At 36.0% G+C, this 19,317-nt stretch overlaps 4 protein-coding genes across 10 annotated transcripts; 2 read left to right on the plus strand and 2 right to left on the minus strand.

Annotated features, from left to right (window-relative positions):
- Positions 1-1,174: 1,174 nt before the first annotated feature.
- LOC112003255 (protein THYLAKOID ASSEMBLY 8-like, chloroplastic) lies at positions 1,175-5,818 on the minus strand. Of its 4 annotated transcripts, none has more exons than XR_010631921.1 (4): positions 5,391-5,818; positions 3,847-4,233; positions 2,935-3,026; positions 1,175-1,524 (listed from the first exon to the last, which is right to left on the minus strand). XR_010631921.1 is itself a non-coding variant. In XM_024035463.2 (3 exons), the coding sequence occupies exons 1-3, from the start codon at positions 5,742-5,744 to the stop codon at positions 3,010-3,012; spliced, it is 528 nt and encodes a 175-aa protein (XP_023891231.2). In that variant the 5' UTR covers positions 5,745-5,818; the 3' UTR covers positions 1,730-3,009. The 4 variants fall into 4 exon arrangements, 2 of the variants coding, with proteins under 2 accessions (XP_023891231.2, XP_065637025.1); XR_010631920.1 differs by lacking the exon at positions 1,175-1,524 and adding an exon at positions 1,730-2,163; XM_024035463.2 differs by lacking the exon at positions 1,175-1,524 and having other exon boundaries at positions 1,730-3,026; positions 4,077-4,233.
- Positions 1,633-2,953, plus strand: LOC112003285 (expansin-A20). Its single transcript, XM_024035473.2, has 3 exons — positions 1,633-1,762; positions 1,894-2,212; positions 2,323-2,953. Exons 1-3 carry the CDS (start codon positions 1,633-1,635, stop codon positions 2,624-2,626), a joined length of 753 nt encoding a protein of 250 aa, XP_023891241.2. The 3' UTR covers positions 2,627-2,953.
- A 1,396-nt stretch (positions 5,819-7,214) lies between the features above and the next one.
- On the minus strand, positions 7,215-11,530 carry LOC112002990 (probable L-cysteine desulfhydrase, chloroplastic). Of its 2 annotated transcripts, XR_002881919.2 has the most exons (3): positions 9,982-11,530; positions 7,779-8,005; positions 7,215-7,614 (listed from the first exon to the last, which is right to left on the minus strand). XR_002881919.2 is itself a non-coding variant. In XM_024035164.2 (2 exons), exon 1 carries the CDS (start codon positions 11,333-11,335, stop codon positions 9,986-9,988), a length of 1,350 nt encoding a protein of 449 aa, XP_023890932.1. In that variant the 5' UTR covers positions 11,336-11,530; the 3' UTR covers positions 7,215-7,614; positions 9,982-9,985. The 2 variants fall into 2 exon arrangements, 1 of the variants encoding a protein (XP_023890932.1); XM_024035164.2 differs by lacking the exon at positions 7,779-8,005.
- Positions 11,531-12,764: 1,234 nt separating this feature from the next.
- On the plus strand, positions 12,765-18,018 carry LOC136070683 (glutamate--tRNA ligase, chloroplastic/mitochondrial-like). 3 transcript variants are annotated; one of them, XM_065780954.1, is made up of 13 exons: positions 12,765-12,931; positions 13,045-13,624; positions 14,261-14,382; positions 14,804-14,986; positions 15,206-15,324; positions 15,482-15,530; positions 15,645-15,746; positions 15,894-15,996; positions 16,144-16,207; positions 16,612-16,726; positions 17,008-17,108; positions 17,303-17,516; positions 17,606-18,018. In XM_065780954.1, the coding sequence occupies exons 2-13, from the start codon at positions 13,255-13,257 to the stop codon at positions 17,834-17,836; spliced, it is 1,773 nt and encodes a 590-aa protein (XP_065637026.1). In that variant the 5' UTR covers positions 12,765-12,931; positions 13,045-13,254; the 3' UTR covers positions 17,837-18,018. The 3 variants fall into 3 exon arrangements, with proteins under 3 accessions (XP_065637026.1, XP_065637027.1, XP_065637028.1); XM_065780955.1 differs by having other exon boundaries at positions 13,049-13,624; XM_065780956.1 differs by having other exon boundaries at positions 12,769-12,931; positions 17,360-17,516.
- Positions 18,019-19,317: the final 1,299 nt, after the last annotated feature.

The following is a 19,317-nucleotide window of genomic DNA, read 5'->3' on the forward strand; positions in this document are numbered from 1 at the left end:
CGCGTGGCACCAGTTTTTTTTTTTTGGCCTTTTGAGCTTATTTCAGCTCTTTTTCCACCAGTAAGAATGTAGGGTCAACTTGTCATATTGCATGGGCTGTAATTAAATTATTATAATTTTAGGCATGTCAAGATGACTCTTTGGACACAGTTTAAAAGTTAAAACCTAGTTAACAAACATTTGACTCTTTGGTATCGACTAATAATGTAAGAATTTCCAATATTTTTTAGCTAAGCTTGTGTTTGTTTCATGTGTAAAAAGAATACAGAAAATATTTTACAGCATAATGAGTGTTTGGGTTGGCCGGAAAACTTAGTCAAATGGAAAATATTTTTCGTTGATCATAAAATATCAGCCCCTGAGATGTAAAATAAATTCTAATTTAACTTCAAATCATTTACATCCATTTTCCTCTTCTACCTGAATTGAGAGAGAGAGAGAGAGAGAGAGAGAGAGAGAGAGAGAGGAGAACACTTACAACGGAGCACGAAGAGAGCAAGAGCCACCAAAAAATGGATCAGACCACTATGTTGACCCAGTGAATGACCCACCCCCAAGCCAATCGGAGCACCATGAGCAACCCACCCTTGAGTTGCTTTGACCACCATGTGAACGACCCACTCCTAAAACAAACCACCATGAGCGACCCACGCTTAGATCGAGTCGTAACCTTTAAATCGACCCATTATGTCCATGTCGCCACTACCGCCACCACTACCAAGTCACCCATGAACCTCTCTCTCTCTCTCTCTCTCTCTCTTGGTTATGTGATTTTGCTTCTTTGTTTTGATTTTTGTTTCTTTTCGTATTTATGTATTGAGATTTTCTATAATAATATTTGTTTGGATTCTAAAAAAATGTGAGAAACCTAATAAAAATGTGTTTTTTATAGCATTTTCAAGAACATAACAAAACATCATAAAATATTTTCCAATGCATTTTATGAAATACAATCAAACACTTAAAATATTTTCATTTTTGAAAAATATTTTCACTCAGAAAATAGAATTTTCCAATTTCCACCTCCCTGTGGGGGTCCCCCACGACATTATAGTCTTGGTATCAGCTTCCTATATTAGAATTTTCATTCCACGTGGGGTCTTTCCTTTGGTTTTTCTTCTCAAAAGAAGAGCCCAAACGAAAACCATGATTTATGCAAATAAATAGAAAGAAATGTATCCAAGGAGGCCAAGCTCCCCAATGAAAATATAATTTAGATTTTGAATTTTATAATGGCTTTCCGCTATCTCTGTCTGCCACCAACACAAAGCCTCAAACCCTTTTTCTCTCTCGAATATAGCCAAACGCAGCAGGCAACAAATTTCCTTTTCCCAGTCAATCCCAGCTGAAAAGAACAAAATAATAAAAATACAAAGAAACAAAAGAAAGCGTATCCCTATTTTGTTTCTCTATACACCAACACGCGCTTCAGTCTTTCCCTGCTGAAAGAGGCAGAGATCCCACAATGTGAACCAAAGGACTCCCAAGTTGGCTCTTTGTCAAAGTTTCTTCTTTTCAAGGTTTCTACAAAAAAAAAAAGGTTAAGGCTTTATTCAACCTTCAGTCCCGCTAAGAGCCCCAAAAAGGAAGAAAGAAACTATTGTTCACTTAAGCCTCATTATCTTATCTCAAATGGGTGCTCTTCAAGCCACAGTTTTCTTCCTGTTTCTACTGAAAGTATGTGAGATTAATGCCCAGAATGAAGACTGGAAGACTGCAACTGCAACATACTCCAAAGAAACAAATGGGTCTATCATTACAGGTACTTTTCTTGCTTCTATAGTTTCAAAGTTTGTAACTTTACTGTCTTTTACTACATAATGATGCTGCACGTTTACAAGATATAAACTTTACTAGCAAGTGATCAAGGGCTACTGTTTATTAATGTTGCAGAAGGGGCTTGTGGTTATGGAGACCTCCACAAGACTAGCTATGGGAAATACAGTGCTGGACTAAGTACCATTTTGTTCAACAAAGGGAGTACTTGTGGGGCTTGCTATGAGCTCAGATGTGTTGACCATATATTATGGTGCCTGCAGGGAAGCCCCTCTATTGTTCTCACTGCCACAGATTTCTGTCCTCCAAATTATGGGCTTTCAGCTGATTATGGTGGCTGGTGCAATTTTCCCAAGGAGCATTTTGAGATGTCAGAGGCTGCATTTACTGAAATTGCAGAGAGAAGTGCTGATAATGTGCCAGTGCAGTACAGGAGGTAACAAATCAAACACAGAAATAGAAATTTTATTGGAGTTCTGTCTATGATTTCTGTTTTCTAGTATCTTGCAATTGAGGGAAACATTGTTTATGTCAAATTTTGTGCAGGGTGAAGTGTGCGAGAAGTGGTGGGATGAGATTCAGTTTGAGTGGAAACTCTCACTTCTTTCAAGTGTTAATTACCAATGTAGGTTTGGATGGTGAAGTGATTGCTGTGAAAGTGAAGGGATCAAGAACAGGGTGGAATCCAATGGCAAGAAATTGGGGACAACTCTGGCACTGCAATATTGATATTAAAGGACAGCCAATATCTTTTGAGGTGACCACCAGCAGTAGAAGAACGCTTGCGTCTTACAATGTTGCTCCAGCAAACTGGCAGTTTGGCCAGACATTTGAAGGGAAACAATTCTAGTTTTAGAAGCTTTTGATGCAATTCTGGAATATGGCTTGCAAGTTGCAACTTGAAACTTTTTTAGTCTTAATCATGGTTTCAGACTGTATTGAGGGAATTAACCTCATCTTTACAGGTACATCTAGTCATTCAAAACTTCCAGCCATCCACAAAGTTGAGATTATGGTCAACAAATTGATGAGAAGGTTGTAGAAGAAAGTTAAAAAAATAGGAATTCAAGGTCCCAGTTTTGTCTCTTCATGATATCTTGATTAGAAAGTATTACTATAGATGGAATCTGTAATTATTAAAAGTAGCAGTACATGTACCTTGTTTTCCTTCTCTTTATCCTGGCTTATACAGACAATCCTTGCTTTATAAATTATGTTCTTTTTGGACATAATTCACGCAGTATTTGGTTCTACAAGAAAGATAACCAATGAAAATAAAAATTAAAAAAACAAAAAGGAAGGAAGACAATCAAATATAATTGCAAAACTCAAATGACAAGCAAAAGTTCTCACTTCTCAGTTCGCACCTACAAGAGAGTGCTCAAACATGATTTATGTAACTAATTATTGCAGACACAAGAAATGGAAACAAGGTAACAAATGTTGTTCCATTTTTGCTATCCAAATTATGCATTCTTGGAAGAAATTCAAGTATAAATGAAATGGTGAATGTCACCGTCTGTTTGCCCCTTGTTGAAACAGCAATGGAATTAACATGGATATATAGGCAGCATAAGCTCCCAGCTAGACGCTCATTTTTGTAATTATCACCACCTCCAATACACAAGCCATTTTATACAAGGCAAACTATTTAAGAAATTTTCATCTCTTATTGGTCATGACAACAGGGGATAGCCATAAATGACACATGTAAATAGCAAGAACCATGATCAAAATGGATATTAAATAAAATAAAAACTCATAATTTGTATTGTTTCAATGTAAGTAAGATAACAGCTTCTCCTTATTCTAGCATATAGTTGTTAAGCATGTATTAAGTGATTGATTCTTTTAGTCAAAAATAAAGAGTGATTAATGCCAATCTGGCTGGTCCTTTTTGTGGAACTTCAATGCATCTCCAAAGGTTTTTACAGATGAGAACTATATTTCAGTTGGTTTCGCCATAAATGTAGGCAGTGCTTTTCCAGCATGTAAAAGTTGCGGTTTTAGCACATCCTCTTACCAGGACATAACCATACACTTTATCCTACAAAGTCAATTATTGCTCACCATAATCTCTTCCTCCTCAAGAAACTCGAGACATTCACCATAATACATTTGAGCGTCTTGCCTTACCATAGCTGAAAATTTTGTTTCTCCATTTGATTCTAAGCCAGTTATAATTATCTTAAAGGATGACTTGTCTGGTTCACATCCAACTTCTTTCATCAGGTAGTAACATTCCATTGCAAGTTCAGTGCGGTTAAAGCTAATCAAAGTTTTGAAGAGAGCGTTAAAACCTTCAATTTCAGGATTTAAACCATGTTCTGCTTTCAAATATGAGTAAAGTAATTCAACATCTTCAAACAATCCATTGCTAGCCAATACTGTAATCATCTCAGCATACAGTGACACTCGAGGCTTATACCAGTATTCCTTCCGAACATCTTCAAACACCTAAATTTAGCCAAAACAAAAAGTTGTTAAGGCAATGAAATTAAGCCAACAAATACTAGTATTGGAGTCCATTCTACTTGTTACCAAAAATAATAATAACTTCATAAGAAGAAAAAAAAAACTATTAATAGCAAAATGACCAGAAATGTAAAAGAATTTTAAAAGGCAAATAACGTTCCATAATTCATTAGACAAATACAAGTCAGTTTTCACGGATAAGATATTAGAAAGCATGAATGTGACATGTTATAAAAGGGTGTATATGGTTCATTCAAGAGCTTAATTCCTAGCAATGCAGGAAATAGGAGGGAGGGGATATGCTTTGGTAATATGGATGATACCCTTTGGCAAATTGAGCCTCTCATTTATGTTGCAGTAAATACTGTTAGGTTCTTCACCAAATCTAGTTTTGAATGGATTAGGAGGGTGAAAAAACTCTGTAGCTCATAATTTAGCTAAGTTCTCTTTTTAATTTTAAATGCTCTTTTACCTGTAATAATATTTCCATCCCCCCTTTAGTATGGGATGCTTGAAAAGCTGATGTTACTCCGTTTTCTCAGTAAAATAAATAAATAATAAACAGGTGTATATTTGAAGGGGGAAAAAAGTGCAAAATCTCTAAACTTTAGCTCATGAGCATTTTAGTCCTTGGAGTTGAAGGTCATTGCTTTTATTCCCTAATAACTTAAAATGATCGCTTTTAATTCTTAAGAACTTAAAGTGGTCCTTTTTAGTCCTTAACATACTTAAAGTGATCACTTCTTTATGTCCCTAAAGTATCTAATGGAGTGATAACATCATCTTTTAGTTTTAGTGTGGTCATGTGATCCTGTCATCCAAGTAACTTAAAGTGATCATTTTAAATTCCGACTAAATTGCCAGTGGGCTAAAGCTTAGAAATCAAGAATATATTTTTTTGCGGAAAAAAAAGACCAAGAACCCATTTGACATAATGGTTGTTAACAAATAATTAAGCCTTTAGACATTGTATACTAATCCAGAGATGCAATTTGAATTAATTCACAAAATATAGTTGGCAAAGAAGAACACTTAAGTGGGTCTCCCTCATATTGTATCATAATTCACATAACATAAATTTTTGTAGGAATTAGCAATTGCAGATAGAAATGAAAAAAGTTATGATTTAAAGTATGAACCTTGAGAGCCAACTCGCATTCATTCTGGCGGAGGAGTTCACGAAGAACAGCAATCAAATCGAGCTTGAGAAGGCGGCTGAGCTTGGACTCCCAGACTTGGTCCAATAAACGTTGGTCTTTCTTGATATTGGCTCGCTTCAAGGCTTGCACAGTTTGAATTGCTTCGATGCTGGGGTTCCTACCCTTCTGCAATGGCCTCCGGTTCTTGCTTCTAACGCTGGTGCCCACTATGACACAGCGCCTTGAAGGTGTGGTGGCAGTGGCAGGTTGAAGCGACCACCTTGTTGTTCCATTTAGTTCAGTGGTTTTGAGGAGGAGGGAAAAGAATGGAGCACGAATTGCAGATAAGCTCATGCTTCAATCTTGACTCCGCTCTCTCTGTTTTAGTCTGTTTAATGTTTAGTTTGTAGTTTGTACTTTGCTTTCACTTCTCAGTATAAAAAAGGGAGCATGTGAGGATAAATGGCAACGGGTCAGGTTCGAATTTGGATGTTGGATCAAATACTATCTTTTGGACTTCTACTTTCAAGAGTTTGAGTCCATATGCCAATGGGCCTCCTAATTCATAAATTGGTGCTTGATAATTTAGGTTTTTTTTCCCCTTTGTTTTGTTTTAGAAACTTGAGATAGGATAACTTGGTCGAAAGATGTGAGGAATTTATTAAATATTCGAATGATACAATTTTGCACATTTTTTTTTCTCATAGAGTAATTTAGATATTGTAGGTAGGAATTTGAGTGATGAGAGATCGATATCGGCACATAATAAGTATAGCAATCCCGATTAGGATGATAATGAGCACTTCAAAAATTAAGTTAGAATAAAAAAAATTATTAATTAGTTATGAATTTTTGAATGAGGAATTGCATACCTGCAAAGATTATATAAAGAGGGTATTTATACCCTTGATTGGCATGTAATCGACTTAGGAAATGCATCTTTGCCTTCTTTATTACTTTAAATAGATGTAAATATGTGACAAACACTTATCCACTTTATCGGTCTAGATATTGCATTAAATGCTAGCTGGGTAGTTGGATGTAATTAATGTGATTGTGATTGATTTGACCTCTTGTACTACTTTTTGAGGGATGTCATTGGACAAACTATTGTGAACAGCATGACAAATTATGTGCCACCTCCAAGAAATCATTCTTTTAATGACTTAGTATGTGTAGAACTAGAAAATTACACGCACCTCAAATACTCAAAGAATTCTTGACACCAAAATTAAACCCCTCAAACGGGGGGGGGGAGGGGGGGGGGGGGGGGGAGATTTTCTCCATTAGATAATTAGCCCACCTATCCTATATGTAATTGGATTGTACATTTACAACTTCATAGCCTTGCCTTACAAACTATTACTCCTGTCTTCTTTATTAACAACACCTTAATATTTATCATCCATCTTTGTGGTCATTTAGCATCTCTCATATTTTAAGAAGGAAGTCAAAAAATTAGCCCAATGTTTAAGTGAGAGGAGGGGGGAGAGCCTTTTACTTTTCTCTCCCTTCCATTGCAAACATACCGTGTTTTGCTGCCTTGGGATAGTGGATTTATCTATAATTGTGAAAGAAGGTTTTTAAAGGCAAGAAAAATAAGTAAAACTACACCTGTAAACATGAAATATACCATACTATGGAGAAAAATGTGACGTACTTTTGCATAGCAATGTTTTATTTGTACCTTATCTATTTTGGAGAAACGAGTTCGGGAAGTCAACATTGACAAGTGATATGGGAAGGATCAACCATCAAACAATACTGTGCCCTGTTGAGCATTAGCATACATTCCAATGTTTCCGCAGTCCAAGCTTACTGGCATAAAGTCAAATCTCTGATATCATCAGTTATATATACTATCTACGTAAATGTAGCAAACCATTCGAAGGATTTGGATGAGAGCATGCCCTCTTCCAGTAGTCTTTGTTGAAAAGTAAAATCAACAAAGAAATTTACATCATTGCATAGAGAGGATAGCACAAGCAACTAATGTAAACTTAAAGTTCAATTAGCAGCTAAAAATTTAAATGCTTATAAATGCCAAATAGTCGGGAGAATAGCTCTCATGGTGCCCAACAGATTGAAAAACATTTCTTCTCAAATCATGAAAGCTTACTGTTCTACCCTGCTACTTGCCATCTCTGCAGTTTGTTTCTCCTCTTATTTTGGGAGTTCATGGTAGCAAAACCATGAAAGGTAGCCAAGCAAGCAAGCCACATATCTGTTATATAAATTATTAAAAAAAAACCATATTTAGTGCCTCGTTGAAGTAAGATAAATAGACAACAACACAACACAAATGAGTAGTAATGACTTTCAAGTTATTGCACAAATTCGCAATAGCTATACGGAATTCACTAAGAGTCTGTTAAACATACTGCTCACCTATTTACATTTACAAGAGGGATTGAAGAACCAAAAGAAGGCTTCCTCCTTTCATCTCAGTAGCTCCATGCCAACACACGACATTTCTAGGGAAAACCACTTATCTCATAAAGGCATTAATTATCACTACTATGCCTCATGTTTGAAGTGGCTAACAACAGTTCTATGATTCAATTATTCATTGGTTTCATACCCATGAATAATAACAGGTACTAATAGAACTACATCTGTTCATAGATACAAACACACATGAAATATTCCAAGTCATACTATCAGTTACCAGAAATATAATACAACCACTTTTACTGTTAGCACATGAAATAAACTTGAACCGTTGTCAATAAAATTGATCTTTTTTTGTTTTTTTCCATCACAACATTGAAAAGAAATTTTAAATTCAGCTGACAGGAATGACAAAACACGATTTCTTAAACTGAACCAAGAAACTGATGGTAGTTTTTTAAAATAAGAACAGCAAAACTGATACCAAGGTTAAAATTAATTAAGAAATTAAAAAACACCAACCAAAATAAGATAATAAAGAAGGAATTGGTTATGAGTTTTCAGACTTGCAATATTTGGTGTTGCAGAGGTTATGTGCTTTCTGTTGGGAGGATTCATTGGGATGTTCAATTTTGTCGTTCAGTGCATGATTGGGAGCTGGAATTGTTGGTTTTGTTTATGGACATTACATTGTCTACTCTTCATCTGTGCAGGGTCTTGGTCCTAACAAAGTTTGTTGGAAGCTCACAATGAATAGAGGTTTTGAGGTTTGAGGATTTTATCTTTCTTTCTACCCTCCTACTATCATATCTTTCCCTTGAAAAATGGTATGGCAATCGAGGGTTCCTCCAAGGGTAGCTTTCTTTTCATGGTCTGCTTCTTTAGGTAAGATTTTAACAATAGATAACCTTCGGAAAAGTTTTATTATTGTTCTTGATTGGTGTCATATATGCAAAAGGTATGGGGAATCGGTGGATCATCTTCTTCTTCATTGCTCCATAGAACATGAACTGTGGTATTTGGTGTTTTGTTTGTTTGGAATTCACTGGGTTATGCCACATAAGGCTATTGAGTTGTTCAAGTCTTGGCAGGGTAAGGTCAGGCGACATTGCAATATAGCTATTTGGAGGCTTGTGCGACAGTGCTTGATGTGGTGTACTTGGCGAGAAAAGAATGCTAGAAGTTTCGAGAGATGTGAATAGTCTATGCTAGAGCTTAAGTCTTTTTTTCTTTCATACTCTCCTTGAATGGAGTTTGGGTCTATCTCATTTGTAATATTTTTCCCTTCTTGTTTACTTGATCGTAGCATTTTGGTTCCTGATTTTTGCCCCTACAGTAAATTCCCAATATACTTGGGTTGGCTGGGATTTTTAATAATATTTTATGTTACCTATAAAAAAAAAGACTCACAATATTTGGTGACACCATAATCTAACATCAAGTTGGAAAGATATTAGTAGTGCTAAAGGAAAGATATGAGATTATGGATATCATGAGACCTTAGGAACCACTAAGCCAACCACTAATATCAAGTAAGAGACATGATATAGAACAAGCGGATTGTTCACAAATCAAAAAAAGCCCATGAAAGATTTTAAAGATAAGGAGACCGAAAAGATGCAAGTTAAGAATAAAGTGATTTAAGGATAAATACTTACTGAGTTGCCTAAAATGATAACACATGCTAACAGGTTGGCTACATAAGCAAACATAATACATTGCATGGAAAAAAAAAACACGTTTCAGCATTTGGCTTTTGCTTATTTTTGGTAGCTTATTTGGATAGTGTTTATCACAAATATGGTTTTTGGTAACTTTTATGTTAAATGTATTACAAAAAGTTAAAAGCTAGTTTATTAAAAAAAAGGCTAAAAGTTAGACTATTTGCAAAAAAAGTTGAGACAAAAAGCAAAAAGAAAATCCTTTTGGTTTTTCCCAGGGATAAAAATAAAAATTACTCAATTTCCAATTTATATCTCCATAGTTTCAAATAAATGACAAGACAACCTTATCATCTCCATAGTTTCAAATAAATTATACAACTTTGAAATCACACTCATTCGGCAGAATAATAACTAGACTACTACTTAACAAAAGAGCAGAGGAACCAGAGTACTAGACACAAGGAAATGAAATTGTACCTTGTATGACTGACAAATAGCTTATAAAATCATTAAAAGTAGATGAAAGGAAAACATACCCCTTCAACCACGAAGAAGAGTGCAAGTGAACCCATCGCCAACAAGCTCATTAATTGCATCCCGGAACTTGTGATAATCATCAACTTTGTTGTAGACTTGATAAGAAATCCTTGCATAGCCAGTTACCACATCAACCTCCCCATCTTTCGGTGCCCTGTAATAAATAGGCACTTCCACACCAAACTTCTCCCTCAAATATGTTCTCAACTTCAAAGTATCCAAATCACTTGAAATCCCCAAACAAGCCGGCAACCCAACCATGATCATGCTGGCACACATCTCTGGAGGGCATCCAAGATTCGTACCCCACGCTTTTGCCAACATCTGTCCCATCTTCACAACATTCTCATGATTCCTCTTCTTGATCCCCTCAATACCACCCTCGAACCTATCAACAAACTCAAACACCTTTGGAACCACCAACTGAGCACTATAGTCCCTAGCCCCAACCCAAGCACTTTCCACGGCCAACCCATTTCCATACTCGTGAGTCACGACCGGATGGTGCAGGTCTAAGCACTGGGACGACTTCCTACAATACAAAAATGCAATGGAAGGCGGGCAAAAGAACCACTTATGCAAATTACTAGTGTAAAAATCAGCACCAATGTCTTGCATATCAACATCAGTACACCCAATCCCATGAGTTGCATCCACAAAAACTTGATCCACACCTTCCTCCCTACAAATCCTAACCAATTCCTTAACAGGTATAACTACAGTAGGCATTGAAGTTATATGATCAATCACAGCTAACCTCACTTTCCTACCATTCACTTTTCCTTTCTCTAAAGCCTTCCTAAATTCAAACACAATCTCTTTATTAGAATTTACAGGAAAAGGCAAATGCACCTCAATAACATGCCCGCCGGCACGGGTGAGATAGGCCTCAATGGACTTCTTTACAGCTCCATAAGCATAGTGAAGCATAATGGCAACATCTCCTTGATTGAATTTTCCTTCTGCGAAGCTCCAGGCGATGTTTTGGAGGACGATAGCAGCTGCAGTGGTGGCATTATCGACGATGGAGATTTCGTCGAGGTGTTGGGCATTGATGAGGCTTTGGAGGAGGGTGCGGGAGCGGAGAATGCCGGGTTTGAGGTGGGAGAAGTAGAAGTGATCGGGTTGGCTAAGGAACTGGAGTTGGAGGTGTTGCTGGGAGTTGGTAATTGAGGAAGGGCAACAGCCAAAGGAGCCATTGTTGATGCGAGCTATGGTGGAGTCGTGGTGGCTGAATTCTGATTGGATTTCAGCTTCTGTGATGAAAGAAGTGGATAAAGATGAAAGCTTTGGCCTTTTTGGGATGTGGGTATTGGAGTCACCATTGAGATGAGGGTGAGACTGAGAGGCCATTGGTGATGGAGGTTGTAGCTGTAGCCTGTAGGGTTTGGAGTTTGGAGAGAGGGGAAATGATCAGAAGTGAGCGAGATGATAAAACTAAGAACAAGTTACAAGTGGGAGTAATGGGAATTGCTTCATTCCATTAGCTTCATTCCATTAACTGAATAAACTAATTAGCTTGAGACATGTACCCTCCACTTTGTTGTCTCTCTGTTTATTTATTCTTATCTTTCTTTAAGCTGACTTTGGATTTCACTGAAAAGAACCCACGGCTGCTTTTGGCCCTTTTTTTTTTTTCATTGTAGGTGCATTGTTTACCAGACATGCAAGTATAAAAAAAGCGAAAGCATAAATTTTACTTTAAAAATTAAGTTTTATAGTACTATTTATATATTAAAAAATTATTTTATTATAATATTTTTAATAATAAAATTTTAATTTTTAACAATAAGTAGTATCTAAATGCCTCATTAATATGGTTATTTCACTTAAAAAAAACGATTGAGTTAGATTTCTAAATAGTGTTTGCTCTATAAAATTCTAAAAGCCTAAAACCACAACAAATTTTATTTATGTCAATAAAAAAAAAAAGGTGTTTTGCAACCAAATTGGAGAGATTGATTTTAAATAAATCCATGGCCAGATTGATTTTGAATCTGGGTGTTGTTATATACTATATGAGATTGTTGCTGTAAAGGCATTCTTATATTTAAATTCCTTTATTTATTTAGTTTACTTTCAATAGGAGCTGGTCTTCTTCTGTTTTGAAATGCATTTTGCTATGCATAAATATTAGTTACAAAGCCCACGTCTACAAACTGCATTAATAAACTGATATGTGCATTGCAATTGATTACTTAGAACATGTTTGGTAGACTGTAATAGACATTATAATGTAATAGTTATTCTTTTTGTTTAGTTATTCTTTAGTTTGATTATATTTTTATTACAAGAAATAGTCATTTCTTATGAATAGCTATTCTTCAACATGAGGAATAATTATTCATTTTTAAAAGGTGGTATTAGTTATTCTTTAGTAAGTGCAATAATTTTTATACCTAATATATTTCAAAATAAACAAACTTTCTATATATATCTAACAATTATAAAAATAAAAAATAACACATATCTCTCTTAAATTTAAAAATAACAATTTTTAAGGAGATATAATTGTACGAGTAAGATATTTTCTAAAATAAATGTTAAATTTTATTCTAATGTTATAACTCACAATCAAACTAATAAATATATTTAATTATTACATTACAACACATTTTATTACTAGTAATAAAGATCATAATTTTTATCGTAATTTTCATTCAAGGTACCAAATTAGAAGGGACAGCCTTTTCTTCCGTTTATAACTATACAGTTTTTTCTATTTTAATTTAGATGACTGACACGTAGCACACATAATATCCAATGGTTAAAAAACGTCCATGACATATTAAGATGTCTCTCTCCCTTTGTTCCTCTTTTTCTCTCTCTTATCTGCTTCTTTCTCCGATCAACAACATAGCCCTCATCCTTTGGTGGGCGGTGGCAGTTTGGACTCGGTTTGGTGGTGGCGCGAAACTAAACAGGGAGGTCGTCCAGCTGGGTAGATGGGTATGAGTTGGTTTCTTTGGGATTTGCAGATTCTGATTGAATGAATATGGGTTTGGGCGCTGTGTGTGATTAATGGCTTACAGGTGACTTTTTTTTTTTTCCTTTTTCTTTAGGCAGTGCCAGTGGTTGCGGAAAATTAGATCGGATGTGATATGGATTTTTTTAACAGTTAACACACCAACTGTTATTTCTGTTTCTTCTGTTTTGCCATTGATGTGTTTTAAAGTAGCACGTGACAGACAGCGTGAGTTAGTGTGAGAGAGAGAGTAACATAAGAATAAGATAAAGCGCTGTTGGGTTTGAGATTGAGATTGAGAATTACAATGGCAACGAGCTTAATAGGAACAACGCCATCGTGGATGAGGATTAGTATAATCCCTGAGGTTGCTCCTCCTTCTTCCATTTTCCGCCAATCCTGTCTCTTTTTTCACAAACGCTTTCGCAGCAGCAGCCGCAGAAGTTTCTCAATCTCGGCAGAGGATAAAGCAGTCCGCGTGCGTTTCGCTCCTTCGCCAACAGGGAACCTCCACGTGGGTGGAGCTCGAACTGCGCTCTTCAATTACCTCTTCGCAAGGTCCAAAGGTGGCAAATTTGTGTTGAGAATTGAAGACACTGACTTGGAGAGGTCCACTAAAGAATCTGAGGATGCCCTCTTGCGAGATCTCTCTTGGCTCGGTCTTCACTGGGATGAAGGTACCCCCTTCCCCTTTTCCCTTTTATTACACTTATTTGCTTGTTTCACCTATGCTATGCTATGCTACTTTTATTACTAATCATTCAATTTCTATTCTGTTTTTTCATTATAGTTTTTAAGCAATGCTAGAAAGGTACAAACTTCGCCTGTGTGTCTATGCATACTGTCATATAATTTTGTTTAGGGCCGGTTCCAACCGCCAAAAAAGGAGGAGGGTTGCAGTAGAGTGATGGGCAACATAATATTTAGTCACCCTATTTTTGTTGTTGTTGCGGCTAAAAACACAGAAAGTTTCTCAACTTGACACCTTAACAATTATGAAATAAGGTGAAATCTTTTGTATCACAAGACTTAATTGTATTTATTTGTTTATCTTGCACACATTCTTAGCTATGATAGACGGTTGGATACTGAGATGGAGTTGGAGTTGAGTGATAATTGTCTTTGTCTACTCATAATTAGCATTCCTTGTTTTCGTTTGGTTTTTATACAATTCTATCTGTGTTTTAGACTTGCCTGCTTCCTCTATTCAATTATATGTAGTAGCACATTGATGTCCTTATACTTCTGAGCGAAAGGTGAATCAATTGATTAAGATATAAACTCTTAGTAATATTGTGTTTTATACTTTGTAGGTCCTGGTGTTGGTGGAGACTATGGTCCATACCGACAGTCCGAAAGAAACTCTCTGTACAAGCAACATGCTGAGAAACTTTTAGAATCTGGTTATGTTTATCGTTGCTTTTGTTCCAACGAGGTAATCAGCATGAAACTTTGAAGCTTGTGTTGGTATTACTTACGAGTTATGACATTGGAGTAATGAAAAAGTTGTTTTTTATGAAAAAATGAACTTGTAATCGGCATTAATAAAGACTTACTGTTGATAACTTACTCATATTTTCTATAATGTATAGCATGGATAAAATCTTGATTTTCATTCTTAGTTCTCTCTCTCTCCTTCACTCACATTGGTTGAGGGCATAAATCTTTTTTCCAGCCTTCACCATGCTGTTTCAGCAAAACTAGTACCTTTTGGTTTTAATTGTCAGGTAGTCATTTATTTGGACTACAAGCCTTATTAGCACAATCTTTTTGCGTTCTGGAATGCATGTTTCTACTTAGGGGGTTTTGTGAAAATGTATTTTCTACTTATAGGTTCTTATCATTATTTTCTTCAGGAACTGGAAAAAATGAAGGAGATTGCAAAACTAAAGCAGCTGCCTCCTGTATACACTGGGAAGTGGGCAACTGCAACTGATGAAGAAGTACAAGAGGAGCTGGCAAAGGGAACCCCTTATACATATCGGTTTCGCGTGCCAAAGGATGGGAGTTTGAAAATTAATGACCTTATTCGAGGCGAAGTTAGTTCTTTACATTTTTTGGGCTCCCTGTAGTCTTCTTATATTACAATTTTATTTTATTTTTCATTTTTCATTTTCTTTGGGGCTTTTCAAATTATCAGATGGGCTTTTGCTCTGCCAGCCATCAACTTTAAGTAAATAATCTAGTGGATGTAGCTAATAACATAATGTTAAATCAAGTTGTGTAGGATGTTAACTTTGTTTGATAGTGAAATGAAGGTTAGTTGGAACTTGGACACGCTTGGAGATTTTGTAATAATGAGGAGCAATGGGCAACCTGTTTACAATTTTTGTGTCACAGTTGATGATGCTACCATGGCTATATCACATGTTATAAGGTATTACGTCCAACCTCCTTAAAATTAAGGGAAATTTGATGTTTACCTGTCTGTAAATGTAGCAAGTTTACCATCTCTAATTTTTAATTTTTCTTTACCCTGGTTGTGGTCCATGTTATGTTAAGACATCTTATTCTTTCAAAACTTGCATTTTCAGGGCAGAGGAACATTTACCAAATACTTTAAGGCAAGCACTGATATATAAGGTACTGTTAAAAATCTGAATCTTTTTTCCTGCTTTTCCTTGCTTTTGGGTTTTTTTTCATTTTTAACCAACAGAGAGAAACTGATTGTGGTCTCTATACATTATTCTACTACAGGCTCTGGGATTCTCAATGCCTTCTTTTGCACATGTTTCCTTAATTCTTGCACCTGATCGGAGTAAGCTGTCAAAACGGCATGGTGCAACTTCTGTGGGTCAGGTAATTAATCTTTATTGCTTGATTTGTACTTCATGCAGAAGCTGGATTATGAGTTGTTCTTGTGCTCTTCTTTTTGGTCATTAGCCTTTCTTGTTGGCCTATATTTTTATAAGGATAAACATTTCCAGCTTTTCTATCATCTAACAGTTCAGGGAGATGGGATATCTACCCCAAGCAATGGTGAACTACTTGGCACTTTTAGGTTGGGGAGATGGTACTGAAAATGAATTTTTCACCCTTGAGCAACTTGGTTAGTGATTTTGAATCCTCTCTCTCTCTCTCTCTCTCTCTCACCATGCTGATAGGCTCATGTGGATAAAAAAAATACAAAATTTGTGTGCGCATTTATTTTTCTTTTGATCAATTTCTTACCTGAATATATTTTTGCAATTTACAGTTGAAAAATTCTCAATTGGTCGTGTCAACAAAGGTGGTGCTATCTTTGATTCTACTAAGTTAAGGTAAATATGGCTTTTCGGTTACCATATGCTGAGAAAACGTATTTGTTTGTTACACCCAGCAAGCAGTCCCTTTGACTTGAAGATGTAGAGTTTAAAAAATGTTATGCAATGGATTTATCAAAACAAAAGTTACGCAATGGCATGTTTGTTTACATTTTCTGATGGTTGCATATATCGTGTAATATTCCAAATTTAAAATTTTGATTTCCATGATTTGATTTTGATCGTTTCTCGATAATTTGGGCTGCCTGTCACTAAATACAAAAGATGGTTTATTATATTTTTGAATGAGCGAGACTATTCCTAAATTATGGATGTACTGGAGGTTAACTGTCTAATAGTATGCAAGTTATTATTGTGTATAGTAGCTGCCTAATAGGTTCTTGTATATGTTCAAATTAAAGGTGGATGAATGGTCAGCATTTAGGAGCACTACCATCAGAGGAGTTGACCAAGCTTGTTGGTGAGCGCTGGAAAAGCACTGGTATCCTCACAGAGTCGGAGGGGACATTTATCCTAGTAAGACTCTTTAGTATTAAAATCTTTTGATTGCATTGAATTATAATTATAAACTTCAAGTTAGAGAATTTCTTTTTTCTGTTTAGATTTAAGGTGATCTTGTAATCCTTGGCATTATTGTGGATTATACTGTTATTTAAATTATTGGATTATGTGGTCTGCAGCAGAAAGACAGGTTACTGTAGATAATTTATTTCATTTTGGTTTTATGATGTCTTAATATCCTATAATCAAGCGAAGCAAGCATGTTGTAATAGTTGAAATATAATTTTGTATAATAGGAAGCGGTTCAGCTGCTCAAGGATGGGATTGACTTGATAACAGATGCAGACAAAGCACTCTCAAACTTGTTATCTTATCCTTTACCTGATACTTTAAACAGGTTATATACCTTGCACTTAATTCTGTTGTCATATGTCATCATTTTTTCAGTCTGATAAGCTCTTTCGTATTTTCTTAGTTGAATACACATTTTGTCATCTATAAATATGCTTTTCTACTGGATTTTATTTCACTTAATTATTGCTATAAGTACCGTTTGGGAGAATGTTAACTGTAATAAAAAAAATGCTTCAGAATAGGTTTGGCCCCTAAGAACACAACCATATCCAATTACAAATTCTCTCTCTGCAGTCCTGAAGCTAAACCTGTCTTAGAAGATAAGCTTTCTGAATTTTCAGCCGACCTCATAGCTGCCTATGACAGTGGTGAACTCCTTGGTGCTCTTGAAGAAGGGCATGCTGGCTGGCAGAAGTGGGTGAAGAACTTTGGCAAATCGCTAAAGCGCAAGGTGGTCTTTAATTAGAGAGTGATATATTTATTTTACTTACAGTATCTGGCCATGAACTGAAAATCTGTCTACTTTCATCCTTATCACAGGGGAAATCACTCTTCATGCCTCTGCGAGTGTTGCTAACAGGAAAACTCCATGGCCCGGATATGGGTGCAAGTGTGCTTTTACTCCATAGAGCTGAAACCTGTGGTGTTGTTGCTCCAGAAGCTGGGTTTGTGACATTGAATGAGAGGTTCAAAATGCTGAGGCAACTTGACTGGGAAGCATTAATAAAGGATCAGTCTCCTTTGGAATCTGCTGCTGCTATATCAAACTGAGAATTCACAGTTTTGACCGGCTATTTCTAAAAATGAGTTCATCCATATATTTTTTCAGAATGTTTTTTTTCTGTTGTCAAGAGCAGTTGACTTGATTATGAAGGTTCCATCTTTAGTATACTATCTGCCATTTTATAATGTTATGAATGCAATAAGTAAGTCTCCCTTCTTTGGATTGGTCACAGAGCATCTATTTTCTGTCATTTAAACGCATGGAATGGTTTTGAATTTGAATCAGCAATATCCATCCTTAGCACTCAATGAAAGATGGCTCTAGGCGATTCTGTATGTAAGCATGAAAGTGATGACAAAGATATGAGGAGTAGGTGTTGAAACTAATGTTTCTGCAATAGATAAGTTTGATTTGATAGGAATTGGAATGTGAAATGTAGATACCTATGCAGCAATATCATATGCCCTTTCTTAGTTCCAAATCCGTATCTTTTGGATTTGAGTTAAAAGAACAAATACAAATCTATCTTTATAAGAAAAAAAATGGAATTTAGTGTGTTGTTTTGTTTGTAACATAATAACTAATTAAATAAAAAATAAGTATTACTAAGCCACCTTTAGTAAAGTAGCTACCATTCAGGAATGGACGTTGTTTATTCTGGCGTAGTCTAACTCTGATATATGTCATTGTCATTGAACTTCCAACCGCCAGTGGGGTAGATGCTATAGTTACCAAGTCATTTTTGTCAAATTGGGAGGTGATTTGATGCATAGATGACAGTCCACCGGATCCAATCACGTTCATGATTGGAGGGTGTTTTTGAATACAAGCTTAGACTCAATCACGTTCATGATTGGAGGGTGTTTTTGAATACAAGCTTAGCTTTGCATCGCAGACCATACGTTTATTTTGTGGTGGAAGATAGAAGATGAGAGTCTTGATTCTGGAACACTCATGATGTGCTGTGTTGGCCATTGGTCTTTTGACATTCCGCTCAGATTATTCTCTTTTGAATGGAATAATAATTGTTCACTCAAGATATTTCTTACCAACTTCTTCTGGATTGGTTCCTTTTGAAATCATTGGGATCATTAGTTCTCACTGCCTCATTTAGACTGTCGGTATAAAGTGATAAATAATGCGTAACTATTTGATGTGCGCGCGCTATTGGTGTGTCGTCCCTCGTTGTTCATGTGGAAATTATTATTATTTTTTTATTTGAGAAACACACACACACACATGTGGAAATTATTATTTGGTCATTGGTGTATACGTTGGAATTGGAGCCTGGCCTCAAACATGTCTCCAGTAACTCCTATTCAGGATCGTGCCTAACTAACGAAATAGGTAGAGCTAGTTTTATTTGATGTCAAGAGTAGGCAAAAAATCCGATTCTGCTTGATTTCCCTTGTTACTACCTGTCTTAGCGTAGGCTATGAGAGATCAATTATTCATGTTCAAGCTTGAAACTTGAGATTGCCATTCTCATTTAGATCATTATTATAGTTAAGGGTTCCAAAGTTGGATT

This window comes from Quercus suber, unplaced genomic scaffold, assembly GCF_002906115.3.
Source record: "Quercus suber isolate HL8 unplaced genomic scaffold, Cork oak 2.0 scaffold_252, whole genome shotgun sequence".
Taxonomy (NCBI): domain Eukaryota; kingdom Viridiplantae; phylum Streptophyta; class Magnoliopsida; order Fagales; family Fagaceae; genus Quercus; species Quercus suber.